Source organism: Photinus pyralis, unplaced genomic scaffold (assembly GCF_008802855.1).
Source record: "Photinus pyralis isolate 1611_PpyrPB1 unplaced genomic scaffold, Ppyr1.3 Ppyr1.4_LG6, whole genome shotgun sequence".
NCBI classification, from domain to species: Eukaryota; Metazoa; Arthropoda; class Insecta; order Coleoptera; family Lampyridae; genus Photinus; species Photinus pyralis.
Window position 1 is genome coordinate 41,228,214 of NW_022170663.1, and position 15,073 is coordinate 41,243,286.

General features: G+C 33.5%; 3 protein-coding genes and 2 long non-coding RNA genes across 5 annotated transcripts; 4 read left to right on the top strand and 1 right to left on the bottom strand.

The window, feature by feature from the left end:
• Positions 1-575: 575 nt before the first annotated feature.
• Positions 576-1,262, bottom strand: LOC116173107 (uncharacterized RNA-binding protein C365.04c-like). Its single transcript, XM_031490393.1, has 2 exons — positions 838-1,262; positions 576-792 (listed from the first exon to the last, which is right to left on the bottom strand). The coding sequence occupies exons 1-2, from the start codon at positions 1,177-1,179 to the stop codon at positions 577-579; spliced, it is 558 nt and encodes a 185-aa protein (XP_031346253.1). The 5' UTR covers positions 1,180-1,262; the 3' UTR covers position 576.
• Positions 1,263-1,729: 467 nt separating this feature from the next.
• LOC116174257 (39S ribosomal protein L38, mitochondrial-like) lies at positions 1,730-4,293 on the top strand. The gene is made up of 6 exons (XM_031492143.1): positions 1,730-1,984; positions 2,035-2,190; positions 2,238-2,565; positions 3,567-3,725; positions 3,778-3,914; positions 3,959-4,293. Exons 1-6 carry the CDS (start codon positions 1,828-1,830, stop codon positions 4,249-4,251), a joined length of 1,230 nt encoding a protein of 409 aa, XP_031348003.1. The 5' UTR covers positions 1,730-1,827; the 3' UTR covers positions 4,252-4,293.
• A 1,735-nt stretch (positions 4,294-6,028) lies between these two features.
• LOC116174258 lies at positions 6,029-6,512 on the top strand. Its single transcript, XR_004146072.1, has 3 exons — positions 6,029-6,104; positions 6,159-6,300; positions 6,366-6,512. It is a non-coding gene; the product is annotated as an uncharacterized LOC116174258 (long non-coding RNA).
• A 4,901-nt stretch (positions 6,513-11,413) lies between these two features.
• LOC116172938 lies at positions 11,414-11,591 on the top strand. The gene is made up of 2 exons (XR_004145807.1): positions 11,414-11,451; positions 11,499-11,591. It is a non-coding gene; the product is annotated as an uncharacterized LOC116172938 (long non-coding RNA).
• A 1,545-nt stretch (positions 11,592-13,136) lies between these two features.
• On the top strand, positions 13,137-13,628 carry LOC116174647 (coiled-coil domain-containing protein 50-like). Its single transcript, XM_031492587.1, has one exon. It carries the CDS (start codon positions 13,137-13,139, stop codon positions 13,626-13,628), a length of 492 nt encoding a protein of 163 aa, XP_031348447.1.
• Positions 13,629-15,073: the final 1,445 nt, after the last annotated feature.

Below are 15,073 nucleotides of genomic sequence, written 5' to 3' on the forward strand. Positions count from 1 at the left end.
GAAAGCATTAATTTAAAATGTGATCAGCTACTTTCTGGTACAAATGTACGTTATGTTTATTATTAAGGTGTAGCTGTACAAATTATTTAGTCGATGATCCTGGAAGTATTTTATTTGTGATGGTAGTAGTCTATTTGACCCTAACCACTATTTTTCTAAGTCAATTTGGAATACTTAACTTATTTTTAGAATTTTTTAATTTTATGTTTTTATATATTTGGTGGCAGCTGTAACTATTGTAAATATATTTTTAATATTTAGTACCCTGTAATTTGTGTGTGACTTTTCTTTATAATTGTAGAAAGTAAAAGATACATAAAATGCATTTTTTTTTGGTAATTTATTCATTTTTTATTACTTATTCAACCTTACGCTCTCTCCCAGAGGGCATCCAACTCCTTCCTGGACATTCTGTGTCCATAAAGGTGTAGCAGCAACCTAGGGGGGAACAAGTACCATTTTTGGTGTACACAAAAAATTCGAATTAATTCATGTTAATTAAGAGGGGTGTACACAAAAAATTCAAAGTTGTTTCCCCCTACGCAACAACCGCTAAAGAACATAAAATATACATATTCAAGTCTCTGGTTTATTTGCAGCTTTTCTCGCTTTCGCTCGTCGTACAGATCGTTTGTTATTCGACTTAACACTACCCTGCAACTTGCCCGCCTTCCTCATGGCTTGGAGTTTTAAATTCTTTTTCACAATTTTCTTCTTTTTGGACGCCTTATCTGTATATTCAACATTTATACGGCGCCCATCCAAAAAAGTGTGATTTAACGATAAAGCTTTCTAAAAAATACCTTGTGAAGAAAAAGTCACTTCATTTGTACGTACCTCGTAAGACGTTTTATCTTTAAATTCCACAAATGCGAACCCTTTAGAAGATTTACTTAATCTTACGTCAACAATATTGCCTGCTTTAGCGAAGTGTTTGCGGATATCGTCTTCAGTAATGGCGTATGATAAATTCCCTACGAACACTACGTATCGAGTTTTAGCAATTGATTTTTTCTTATTTTCATTTGTTGATTCATTGTGTAATGGAGAGGTGAGCGAATCGATTTGTTTAACCTCTTCACCAACTTGCTCCTCACATTTTGATTCTTCACTTTGCACTGTCTCGGAATTTGCTTTTTTTCTTTCTTTACTTTCTGTTTTTGATTTTCTTTTAGGCATTTCTGATTTCTCAATTCTACAGCCTCGTGTGAAGTGAAGTCGCCAAGTTTATTACCAAATGAGGTTAAGTTATTGTTTACATTTTGGTATTGGTACTCATACAGCAAGCATTTGTCATACTTTGTATTAGTTATACTCCTAATCAATATCTATTTCAAGGATATGCTATTAATGATAATGGCATTGAATTTATTAAATTCAATGATAATGGTAACAACATTTTAAAAAATTCAAACAGTAACTGCCCACGTTAAAATTGGGAAAATTTGGGAATTATTATTAGAGTTCTGGATCTTCCCCCCATAAAATTCTAGACAAATGGTAGAAAGAGTTCTGACAATTAATTCAGTCAATTGATTTCCTGTTTTCACTATTGTAATCACTAATCAGCGTAAAAAACATACTATTGTTCTGTAATTTATCTATCTCTTATAATTATCAAGTTAGCAATAGTTAACTTAAGTTTGAGGACTTACATTATTATTCAATCACGTAACACCCCCGGCCTCAACACATTTTTTTGGCCCAACTCAAATGAAGCACCCTGTGTATAGAGCACAATAGCTAGCTTTATAGGTTAGGTTTTGCATAACAAAAATTCACATTTCATTAAAATAAATACATATTCTGTCTTTTGAATTCAAAGGAATGGCAAGCACTTTATTGAAATATGTTTCATTTAACAACAAAGTATTAAGTAATAAAGTCCCATCACTTAGTTCATTTTATATTTCATATCGTAATGGTCATCATATTCGGGGTAAACCACCGGAACTAGCAAGAAGCATAAAACAGCGTTTGGAAGGTCAGCACGAATAAATTCATTGGTAATCTCCTCAATGTTTTGTCCTACAGAAATGAACTATAAAGATCCTAATATTCACTACCGTGTTGACATCGGTTTTCCCCACGCATCAAAGTCGAGACGCGAAGAACTCCAGCACCGCCTTGGTATAGTGAAATCGAACCGACAAAATCAAGAGTTGGAACAGAAGGCTAGGAACGGCGAACGTAGGTGCATTGTGTCGTAAAGTGATCCGTTCTCACGTTTGTTTTAGTATTAATCGATTTGGCGGAAGCGAGACGCGATTGGATGAAATCGTCGGGGCCACATCAAATTAAGGAAACCGCCGATCACTACGGGGTGTTTAATGACTTGTTCGGTGACGCTTATTTTATTCCTCGTGTTTCACTCGACATTCTGTATCACATCTCCGACGAGCAACAACTACCAGTGTACTATGGGAATATTGTTAAGCCGTCGATGGCTGTCAAACCACCGGAAGTGAGTTACGAGGCGGATGAGGGTAGCTTGTGGACTTTAATATTAACCAACCCAGATGGGCATTTTTCAGATACAAATTCGGAATACGTGCACTGGTTTGTGTAAGTATTTTAAGATAAAGAACAAAAATAATTAAGGTTATGTTATATACAGTGATATTTATTATGTCTACTTTTAAATGACAAAATCCTTCTTAAGGATGCCTAATGTTATGCAACAAAAATAACTTCGTGTTCACAGTACCAGGCTCTATCAATTTAAATCGCCGTTTGGGGAATGAGTGTGATAATCCTTTGATAAAATCAAACAATCCTTAGCGATGCTCCAATTCTATCTTGTCCACAAGACTTGGTTGGTGAGGGTGAAAAAGTCATTTGATTTTTGTGTTGGTCGCTTACAAACCAAGAACTTGACATGTGTTTATACGATCTTGACGCAAACTTTCGGCCCCTCCCGACCCGCTTTCCCACCAACCACTCATCATTATTCGTATCTGTAAATTGTAATTGTTTCCCGCCAAAAAAAACCAAACGGAACCAACGCAAAATTGACGACTGCGTCTGTTTTTTTTTTGCAACCCACGCTAACCAAACCCGTCTACGTATTCAATTATATTTATTTATTTTTATTTTATTTTATTGCCTTTATTTTATAGTGGGCGGAGTGTTAGCAATTTGCTACTCTTCCCACTCAACCCACTATACAATCACAAACAGCCATGCCTTACCTGGGATTCGAACCCAGGACCCTTGTAGCCAAAGTTAGAGCTTCTAACGTAAGCTCTTCTGAGCTACGCAGGTATTATTCAAGAGTAATTTGGTTGTGGCTAATTTGAGTACATACGTACAGAATAATGGAAGCAATTTAATAATGGGCCATTGTAAGAGGACTCATGTGTAAATTATGCTGTTTGTGAAAGTGAATTAAATCAGTTTGCCCAAATTACAAAAGACTCTAAACTTACAGAGTTCGTAAATGATTATATTATAAACAGTATTCATTTCAAGAATAGTAAAAAATAATGTTACAACTATTTTAGTGACTATTAATAACTTCTTTTTAATGTTGAGTGACTAACACTACTCATTTGTACGTGTTGCAGAGGTAATATTCCAGGAAGTAATATTGGAAACGGTGATATAATTATGGACTACTTACAACCGTTTCCCCCGCGAGGGACTGGTCTTCATAGGTATATTTTTATATTGTATAAACAGGAGGGACATGTTGACTACTCATCATTGAAAAAATCTTCGCCATGGTTGGTTGGTATTATAGGTTTGAACGATTTTCTCCTCAGTACTTCGTTACAGTTACAATCTAAAGGACCGGACTTTCAACACCTTTACCTTTTATAGAGATCGTCAGGATATTTTAACACCGGCAGGTTTGGCCTTTTTCCAATCCGACTGGGACAGCACTCTTACTGACTTCTATCACAAATGTTTAAGTAAGTGCGGCGATCAGTACGAATAGGCTAACAATAAGTTGCAGATATGCGAGAACCTGTCTTCGAATATGATTTTCCTAAACCGTACATAAGACCTCAGGAATGGTTTCCGAAACGAAAGCCTTTTAATATATACATGGATAAGTATAGGGATCCGAAGCAGATTAATAAAGAATTTTTGATGCGCAAATTGAAACATGTGCATCCGTTCAAGCCCCCTCCAAAACCGTTACCGTATCCGAATGCGGTTGTTTTTGAGGGTTATTATCCTTCGTGGCTGAAAACGGAAATCACTAAATCGAGATTAAGGTGGGGAAGAATTAACGACATTGAATAAGTGATTACATTTTTCAAATAAAATCTGTACAAAAATCTTTTTTTCATTCCCTTATGGTTTCTAGTCGTTTCTTGCCAGCTGCTCGACCTGTAAGATTTCAAAATGTTATCCTTACTGAGATCCTTACTCTGTCTCTTTTGTTCTCGTACTTCTAAGTAATACTTTTAAGTAAATGTGCAGGTAGCATTTCTACTTGTACCACACGCTCTTTCTTCAAGTGTAAAGCACATTTTTATACAGCGCGTAAATTTTTACTCTGGACATACAAATCGCTTGCATATAAAACTCCCTACGGTCAATTCTAAAATATACATTTCAAATGCCCCTTAAGATATGCAACCAATCTTACTACCGACTATTTTATTATAGGATTTATAATTTGTCATATAATCCCAATGAATTCACTGTATAATCCCAAGCAGCACATTTAAAATCCTTTACAAACTTTATGTTTTAAAAGATGTTGTTTGAAGTAGTGTTTATTATTTGTCCCATACCCACAAGTAGTACATTTAAAATCGTTAGAAACTTTATGTGTTAAAAGATGTTGCTTGAAGTTGCTTTTATAATTTGTCTCATAATCACAATCCGGACATTTAAAATCCTTTGAAACTCTATGTTTCAAGATATGTTGCTTGAAGCTGCTTTTATAATTTGTTCCATAATCACAATCGGCACATTTAAAATCCATAGACACTTTATGTTTTAAAAGATGTAGTTTGAAGTTGATTTTATCATTTGTCTCATAATTACAATTAGCACATTTAAGATCCTTCAAAACTTTGTGTATTAAAAGATGTCGTTTGAGGAGCTGTTTATTATTGGTTCCATAATCACAAGTAGCACATTTAAGATCCTTCGAAATTTTATGTTTTAAAAGATGTTGTTTGAAGTTGCTCTTATCATTTGTCCCGTAATCACAATGGGCACATTTAAAATCTTTAGAAATTTTGTGTTTTAAACGGTGTTGTCTAAACTTATATCTCTCGTTTGTCTCATAATCACATTCATCACATTTAAAATCCTTTTTATGTGTTAAAAGATGTTTTTGTAAGTTGCCTTTATAATTACAATCACCACATTTAAAATCTTTCAAAACTTTATGATTTAAAAGATGTCGTTTGAAGTTGCATTTAACATTCGTCTGATAATCACAATTAGCACATTTAAAATCCTTAGAAACTTTATGTTTTAAAAGATGTTGTTTAAAGTTGCCTTTATAATTTGTCCCATAATTACAAACACCGCATTTAAAATCTTTTGAAACTTTATGATTTAAAAAATGACGTTTGATGTAGCGTTTATTGTTTGTCCCATAACCACAATCAGCACATTTAAAATCCTTAGAAACTTTATGTTTTAAAAGATGTCCTTTGAGGTTGCGTTTATCACTTGTCTCATAATCACAATTCCCACATTTAAACTCTTTAGACCCTGTTTTGCATAGAGTCAAAAAGTGACATTGCAAGTCAGAATGTTGCTGTACTTCTTCATTAGAAAGAGATGTAGAACATGGTGTACTAATGCCACTAGTGATAACTTCGTCCTTTATTGTCACCAATACTTCGTTGTTTACTGAAATGTGTCTCTGAAGAAAAGAATGGATTTCTTCTTCTTGTTTTGGTTCAATTTTAATATGTAGTGCGTCATCTCCATCCATACCTAATAACAATAATGTTATACTATGCGATCAAAAATGAGTTGCTGCGAGTGACCTTTGCAATTTTTGTTTACATGGGAAACCGTACTTAACTTGAACTTTCAAAGGTGACTAGACAGCAACTCATTTTTGATCGCCAGTTACTTGTAAATGTGTTAAAAATCAGTTTTGGGGTTATCAAAAGTCTATTTTGGTACAATACACTCTAATTCACTTGAAATTCACACGACTAAATATTTTATTCAAGGTACTTGGGCATAGTTCGAATTATACAGCTCTTTCTTGATTAAATTCGACTTACAGAGGTAACTGTGATAGTAAACAGATGCTACACCGGGTATGATTCACAGACATGTTGCAACCTGTAGCCATGGTTCCAACTTACAGAGGTCTGTTGAGAAAACTTCGAGATGTAGACGTAAACTAAACTGGATTCTGTTTGGTAATTTTTTAGATTTAGACAGGATTCCCAGAGGGATTAAAGATTGAAAACACACAACTAGCTAGAGCCGACTGTATTAAACAATAAAAAGCGAGCAACCAGACAGTACTTACTTTCTGAGTAACACAGTAACAGAATTTGTTGAATAAAGAGTTTCACCACGCCACCAATAATTATTTTTATTTTCTTTGTTTATTCAAACCTTATTTTGTTATAACAATGGGCGCGTTCATAACACACAACCACAGACCATAAAGGTAGGTTTACACATGAATCATGATTGCTAAAATCTTGAACAAAAAAGTTTTTTGATCACGAATTCCTAACCTATAAATGTAAGGATATTTTTACTCAAATGTCAGGTTAGTCAATATTTGTAATTAAAGAGGAGCATAATCGTGCAGTACTTTTACTTGTATTTAAATTATTTTCATAATCCCAACAAAAATACGTAATTCGAATGCAAATTTGAACTCTTAAAGTCGCGCGTTCTTCCTGTTCTTTCGGTAATAGTTATTTACATAATAAGTCATGAAAGTGGTCGTTTACATGACGCGGAGGCTTATTGAAAAGTACGAGGACGCGCAGCGTCCGAGTATCTCTTTAATGCCTCCAAGTCAGGTGGACTCCCTTTCATGACGTATTATGTATAAAATTTTACCTGAAACCGCAACATGTAGATAACTTTTCCAAATTAAATTATTCATATGTGTGAAATTTTGATACCTAATCACGCATGTTAAAGTCACTTTATTTAATTGTTTCCATAGAGATTTCAATCATAGTCATTTTTAATGCAGTTTGCAGTTTATGCTTTGTACTTTTCAACTATACAGTCTTTATAACTAGGTACAAAAGCAGTAGTGCAATATTCGCTCCCCACAAAATCAAGAAAGAGATACGAAAAGGCGTACAAACCTTTTAATGACTGGCGCAAAACTAAAGGAATAATTACTTCCACACATATTCCATTAATTGTTAGTAATTAAAAGACCATTATCCTTTGTGTAGGTGTATTAATATTTAAAAATATCCACATAGTCTGCATTATAAATATCCAATCGTTGATTGAATAACTTATTCAATGATCTAATTGTTATTTTGCATGTACTAGGACTGTAATGGGAGTCAGGCAAAAATATTACAGTACTAGTCAGGTAAAGATTAACTTTCTAATGTCAAAATAGCCCTGAAATTTAGATTTTCTTGACGGTTTCAGGTAAACGTAATTATACGAACCACGATTTTGAATTCATGTTCGCGCTTTCGCGGAAGTAGCCGAAAGAAAGCGCATCCAGTCTCCATATGATATTAGCATTCTTGGCAACGCTGCATTTTATTTAGATCAGTGGTTGAGAATCGTGTCCAGTTTTTTTATAAATGAAAGTGTTTTATTATGTTTACTACTGGTAAGTATGTACTTTTCACCGAGCATTAGATTTTCATTCATTTTAATTACCATTGGAAGGATAATAAAGTTTGTATTGGTCCAAGATCCGAGCACTACTAAATGTTACACATACTGTTTTTAATATCATTTGAATATCTTTAGGACCATTTCATAAACGCCTGATTGGTCCCGATGAGACGGGCCATTGTTTAAGTTTACTTTTTCACGCGTACCATCAGTCGACCGATCAAATACCTAAGCAGGGGCATCGGTCTAGCCCCTGTGATCAGAACACATTCCAGCCATTGAATTAAGTGAGGGTTTCATATGTGTGCCTTCGAACAGTTGGCTATGGAATAACAGCATTCCACCATTTGTGTCATTTAAAAAAAAGGTGGCAAAACACAAGTACTTATAGATAGTACTGTAGTTTGTGCAGTAGAAAAGAGAAAAACAATTTGGGATAGGGGATCAGAAGATTATAAAAAAATCGGAAACTAAAAAGTACTGCTTGGAATGGCAAAGCAAAAAGTGACAACGCGTTATTATGCGCTATGCATGTAAATTTTTGCAACTGACCAAACGCATGCATGGTGTTCAGGATTAAACTAAACATGACATCACTGCCAATTGTGATGAAGGGCAATGTCCCTGTGCATACTAACACTACCCTTTAACAAATTTTGTTACTCGGAAAGTAAGTAACCTCTGATGGCTCTGGGATCTCACTCTGTATTGTTTAATAGCAAAATATTTTTTTAACACATTTATTTATAACATTATTGTTAGGTATGGAAGGAGATAATGACACACTACTTATTAAAATCGAACCGAAACAAGAAGAAGAAATCAATTCCATTCTTCAGGGACACATTTCAGTAAGCAACGAAGTTTTGGTGACAATAAAGGACGAAGTTGCCATTAGTACACCATGTTCAACATCAGTTTATAATGAAGAAGTAGAGCAACACTATGACTTTCAACGTCACCGTTTAACGCAATGCAAAACAGTATCTAAAAAGTTTAAATGTGCTGATTGTGATTATGCGACAAACTATAAAAGCAACTTGAAGCAACATCTTTCAACACATAAAGTTTCTAAGGATTTTAAATGTGGTACTTGTGATTATGGGACAAATAATAAACACCTCCTCAAACAACATCTTTTAAAACATAAAGTTTCTAAGGATTTTAAATGTGCTACTTGTGATTATAGCACACACTATAAACCACTCTTCAAACAACATCTTTTAAAACATAAAGTTTCCAAGGATTTTAAATGTGCTACTTGTGATTATGGAACAAATAATAAACACCTCCTCAAACAACATCTTTTAAAACATAAAGTTTTTAAGGATTTTAAATGTGCTACTTGTGATTATGACACAAATTATAAGCAACTTTTCAAACGACATCTTTTAATACATAGAGGTGCTACTTATAATGATGATGGGACAAATAATAAACACTTCGTCAAACAGCATTTTTTAACCCATAAAGTTTCGAACGAGGTTTCGAAGGATTTTAAATGTCCTGATTGTGTTTATGGGACCAATGATAAATACCTCTTCAAACGACATCTTCTAACCCATAAAGAAGTGAAGGATTTTAAATGTGTTAATTGTGATTATGGGACAAATGATAAATACTTCTTCAAACGACATCTTTTAATCCATAAAGTTTTGAAGGATTTTAAATGTGCTGATTGTAATTATGGGACAAATAATAAATACATCTTCAAGCAACATCTTTTAAAACATAAACTTTCTAATGATTTTAAATGTGCTACTTGTGATTATGAGACAAATGATAAATACAACTTCAAATCTCATCTTTTAAAGCATAAAGCTTCTAAGGATTTTAAATGTACTACTTGTGATTATGGCACTAATTATAAAAACCTCTTCAAAAAACATATTTTAAAACATAAAGGTTCTACTAAGTTTAAGTGTGCTACTTGTGATTATGAGACAAATAATAAATACAACTTCAAATCTCATCTTTTAAAACATGAAGCTTCTAAGAAATTTAAATGTGCTACTTGTGATTTTGGCACTAATTATAAACATCTCCTAAAAAAACATGTTTTAAAACATGAAGGTCCCACTGACTTTAAGTGTGCTACTTGTGATTATAGGACAAATGTTAAATACAACTTCAAATCTCATCTTTTAAAACATAAAGTTTCTAAGGATTTTAAATGTACTACTTGTGATTATGGCACTAATTATAAAAACCTCTTCAAAAAACATTTTAAAACATAAAGGTTCTACTGAGTTTAAGTGTGCTACTTGTGATTATGAGACAAATAATAAATACAACTTCAAACAACATCTTTTAAAACATAAAGCTTCTAAGAAATTTAAATGTACTACTTGTGATTTTGGCACTAATTATAAACATCTCCTAAAAAAACATTTTTTAAAACATGAAGGTTCCACTGACTTTAAGTGTGTTACTTGTGATTATAGGACAAATGTTAAATACAACTTCAAATCTCATCTTTTAAACCATGAAGTTTCTACTATTTTCAAATGTAATACTTGTGATTATGGGACAAATGATAAACAACTCTTCCAACAGCATATTTTAACCCATCAAGTTTCGAAGGATTTTAAATGTACTAATTGTGATTATGAGACAAATGTTAAACGCTACCTCCAACAACATGTTTTAAAACATAAAGTTTCTACAGATTTTAAGTGTGCCGATTGTGAATATGGGACAAATCTTAAATGCAACTTGACACGACATCTTTTAACGCATATATTTTCTAAGAAGTTTAAATGCGCTGATTGTGGTTATGAGACAAATTATAAATCCGATCTTAAAAAACACATTTTAAAACATAAAGTTGCTAAGGATTTGAAATGTGCTCATTGTGATTATGAGACAAATTATAAAAGCAGCTTCAAACAACATCTTTTAAAACATAACGTTTCCAAGGATTTTAAATGTGCCGTTTGTGATTATGAGACAGTATAAATCCGTATAAAGTTTCTAAAAATTGTTGATGTGTTGAGGGCGCATGCGCAAAAAACAATATTCAAATTAATTATGACAGCCAGATCTGTATTTGTTTTAGGAAGTTGCATAAAATTAGGCGCCCTTCGGAAGATATTGTCATTTAGAAGTAGACATAGGGACAAACAATACACGTAAATCCCTATGTCTACTGTTTAATAAATAGCACTGCAGATATAAAACTAATAGAAATTTGACAGTAAAGCTGACTTTTACTAACAAACTTAGGTAGAGCACCCAGAACAAAAAACTTAGAAGGGAAACGTAAACGGGAACAACTGAGTACAAATGGAATTAGTTTGGAGAACATTCAATAGATGGCGCATAGTTAGCGTGCGTGTTAAAGTTACTAAATCTAGTGACTTTAGTACGTGTCGCCATTATGACAGTTGAATTTTGAATTTTTATTGACGGCTTATTGTGCTTTAAGTATAATTACTATTCATTATTACAATGAATTATGCATATACAAATCGAGAACGTAAATGTTGTGTGACAAATTGTGAAGACGTATCACAAAAATGGAGCCCGAAGTTTTTATGGAATTGGTTTAGAATATAATGTGGAAGAAATTTACACAAAAGTTTTTGGTTTGTGAACGTCATTTTTCTGGTTGCGCTTTAGAACCTGGAACACGAAGAGGTTTAAAGCGTGTGGCAGTTCGCACATTATTATCTTTAGCAGGTAACACTAATTGAATTGTAATAAATTGCTACATATTTTGTTTTTAGAACAATCTTGAGAGTATCATAAAGCAGAGTTCCATGAAGTTGATCTTGTATCTTGTATATCCATATTAAATTAAATATAACTCCTTGGTTGGATTAATTGGAGTTGTTACTTATAAAACAAGTGGTCTGTACCCTTTGAAGCCCCTGACTGCTGTGCATCGGCATTAAACTGAATTTATCTGGATCCCTATCAAACAAAATTGGACTTCACTGGCTGGATTCATTTACCTTTTAGGTTTCAGCTAGTCAAATCCAATGTTATTGTTACAGATCCGGAGAAATGCAGTATAATGCGGACGTAGCTTACATTTTAATATTTAAATTTGGCGCCATTCACGCAAAAGCTGCTGAGAACATACACGAGATGGCGCGTCATTTTTACATTACATTAGAGTTTCCATTCTAAGTTTGTTGTTCTATGGTAGAGCAGTATAATTTGCAATATAGAAGACTTCACTTTTTCAGTTTATCATGTGCGCTGTCGTAATGCAGTAATGTGTATTTGTTTATAAAATGCCTGTTTATGTTTCGTGTTCATCAATACATCTATAACTCTGATGCCTTTTTTATCCTTTTTAGATTTGTAAACACGATTACTGTTAATTGGTATGCATTAATTGATCCCTACTGTGTTACAACAAATGATACAATCTGGTGGTGAGCCCAGAGTTACAATAATACAATAGTAAATAGAGGAGCGGTACCAGGACCTGCGCATGGAAAAATAATCCCAAGTAGAGTGGCTAGAAAGAAACCTGGAAAAATTGTAAAAGTATCATAGTAACCATAGTGAAATTTAAACTGATAGATGCAAGTGTGTTTTTACTTTTTTTAATGATATATTTTACATTTCCTGTTTTCGTTAGTATTTTCGTATACGTACGCAAATTATACTAATTGAAATTAGGTTGTCTCATGTGTAAGCAACTTTTTCTAATGTAACTGATTTGGTATGTACATAAAATAATTTTTAATTGATTTTGTTGTTTCCTCCGTATTTAATCAAATGGCATGATATTAAAGGCAATAAAATTCTCTACAAGAAAGCTTCAGTGCAACATTTGCCTAAATTCGTACCATTAGTTTATAAAATAAGCAATATATATGGATTTCTGCCATAAACTCAATGATAAATGTGGAAAAAATGGCGGTTATGAGCATTTGACCACACTGTATCTATAGTCACTGTAGGCAATGACATAAATGCTATCTAGCGGTTCAACATAAAATAAATAACCAAATAACGTTTTATAATTAAGCAACCTTCTGCAGAAACAATGGGTCACAACAGTGTGATAATGTTCTGAAAGGATTGCTACAATCTATTCATCAACACTCTGTATACAATAAAGGTAAAATATTTTATATTTGTAGTTGGCAATGCTCTCTAAAATCTCCCAAACAATAATATTATACTATCGTCTCTGTTCGGTCAAAAGGATATGTATCGCGCTATCTCTTTTTTTAAACTTTTTCATATTTGTTTTATATATAAAAATACCATTTAGGTGAATGTACAGAGAACGTTTTCAAATTAACAATTTTTGTGATCGGTGACCTCTTTTTCTATTTTTCATGCTCGAATAATCATCTTGCCGTCTAAATGTGACACACTTTCCAAATTTTCATTTACAAAAAATGGCAAATGCACAGCCCGAGGAACACGAATATTTTCCGAGAACCGGTCGAGTTAACGAAATGTGCAGAGAATGGGTGGTAAGAGAAGACGGTGCCCTGGCCCATCACTTACAAAGTCAAGAGATAAACGAGCACCTGCAAGGTAATCGCTTTCGGAATGCACTTGTACGCGAGGATTTCCCACACGCGTTAGATGAGCAGTTACGCGAGCAACAGCTTGCCGAACAGGCTGCGGCTGTTTATCATCAAATGCTCGCCGAACAGGAAGAGATAGACACGATGTACGCACAGAAGTTAGCCGATAATTTGGAAAGGGAGGAACGGTCACGAAGGCGTGTGCTTGAATCTCACGATGACATGTTCGTTCGTCAGCTGTTGGATGTGAGCCGTTCACCCACCTCACGCATTCACCAGTCTGAGGAGATAACCACTGCATCGAAAACGTACAGGTATTTCCAGAAATCACAGGTCTTTTTAAAGCGATTTTTTTAATCTCACTGAAATCACTTGTGATGCTCTTTGGCTTTCTTTGATCTTGAGGAAATCACGATTTCTTTTTGTTTTCTTTTCTGATTTGTTTTCAGTATTCTCAAATTTGTTCAGGTAACCTTTTTACCCAGGAAGTGTATTTATAATGCCAAAAACAGTGAATTTTTCCTTTGTATGTCACGGAGTGTTTTTCAGAAAGCATATTATAACAGGTTGAAGGAATCGATGGTTTTACCTACACTTTTGGATATGTCTATGTACCGGCTGACCCAATAAGTCTGTTCCTCGGCCATATCTTGGGAACCGTTTGTCGTTTGGCTTGGGGGTAAAAAAATTATTAGGTAAATCGGTAATGAAGGATCGCTGGAAAATATTTTCAAGTTCTAAAAATGACCAACAGAGGGCGTAACTGCCATCTTGAATTTTAAAATTGCATTTTCTTTCAATTTCGCATAATAAACTAAACATTCTTAAACATTTTTAAAAAGAACCAGTTTATCTATCATTTTCATAAAAACAAAAACTCAGTTAATTCAAAAATAAAGATGGTGTGGGGCGTTCAATTGTTTTTGTAATAACCTGCTTTAACTTCTTAACCGTTTGACCAATTGTAACAAATTTGGTATAAAAGTAACCAGAGAGTAAAAGAGCATTCCTTGGGCAACAAGAATCAACCAAAATATAATTAATTTAGTTGAATCTTTCTCCGCCAGGGGGCTAGTTTTGACACTATAATCCAAAATCCTAAAAAAATCAAATGGAATGATACCAAATAAGACCCAAAGAGGCCAGTGAAAACCGTTTTTCAAAATCTCGTTCCTAACCTCAAATATTGGGAAAATTAGATTAATTAATTAATTAATAAAAACGTATTTCTGATATTTGTCGATGGCCCGAAAGATTGTTTGGAAAATGACCCTACACTTTTAGGTAGGTCTTGGAAAATTAAACAAATGAAACACAATGCATTATAAAATAATAACAGTCGTAGTTTGTAAATTATTCTGTTGTGTTTACATTTAGAAAGTGCAGTTTTTTGAATTTTTAATCTTTTCTAAAATGTCTATTTCTAACCAAGAAGCATTTAATAAGCTGGCGGCGATGGTTCGTGGACGATTCGGATAACGCAAATAGAAGATGCAGCGATGGTCGCATTTTGAAAATACTCAAAATATATCGCCAGCAAAAGATTACAAATTCAAAAAACTGCACTTTCTTTAATGTAAACACAGCAGAATAATGTGCAAATTATGGCTGTTATTATTTTATAATGCATCATGTTTCATTTGTTCAATTTTCCAAGGCTTACCTAAAAGTGTAGGGTCATTTTCCAAACAAATACCAGAAATACGTCAAATAAGATACAGTTTAAGCATTTTTATTAATCAATTAATTAATCATTCTCATTTTCGTAATATTTGAGGTAGGAAGGAGATTTTGAATGTTAT

Bases quoted from the DNA above. Each gene is read 5' to 3' on its own strand.
- LOC116173107 (XM_031490393.1), bottom strand. From the start codon at position 1,179: ATGCCTAAAAGAAAATCAAAAACAGAAAGTAAAGAAAGAAAAAAAGCA. The intron at 793-837 runs GTACGTACAAAT...GGTATTTTTTAG, and splicing joins AAGATAAAACGTCTTACGAG to AAAGCTTTATCGTTAAATCA.
- LOC116174257 (XM_031492143.1), top strand. From the start codon at position 1,828: ATGGCAAGCACTTTATTGAAATATGTTTCATTTAACAACAAAGTATTA. The intron at 2,191-2,237 runs GTAGGTGCATTG...CGTTTGTTTTAG, and splicing joins GAAGGCTAGGAACGGCGAAC to TATTAATCGATTTGGCGGAA. The intron at 3,915-3,958 runs GTAAGTGCGGCG...AATAAGTTGCAG, and splicing joins CTTCTATCACAAATGTTTAA to ATATGCGAGAACCTGTCTTC.
- LOC116174647 (XM_031492587.1), top strand. From the start codon at position 13,137: ATGGCAAATGCACAGCCCGAGGAACACGAATATTTTCCGAGAACCGGT.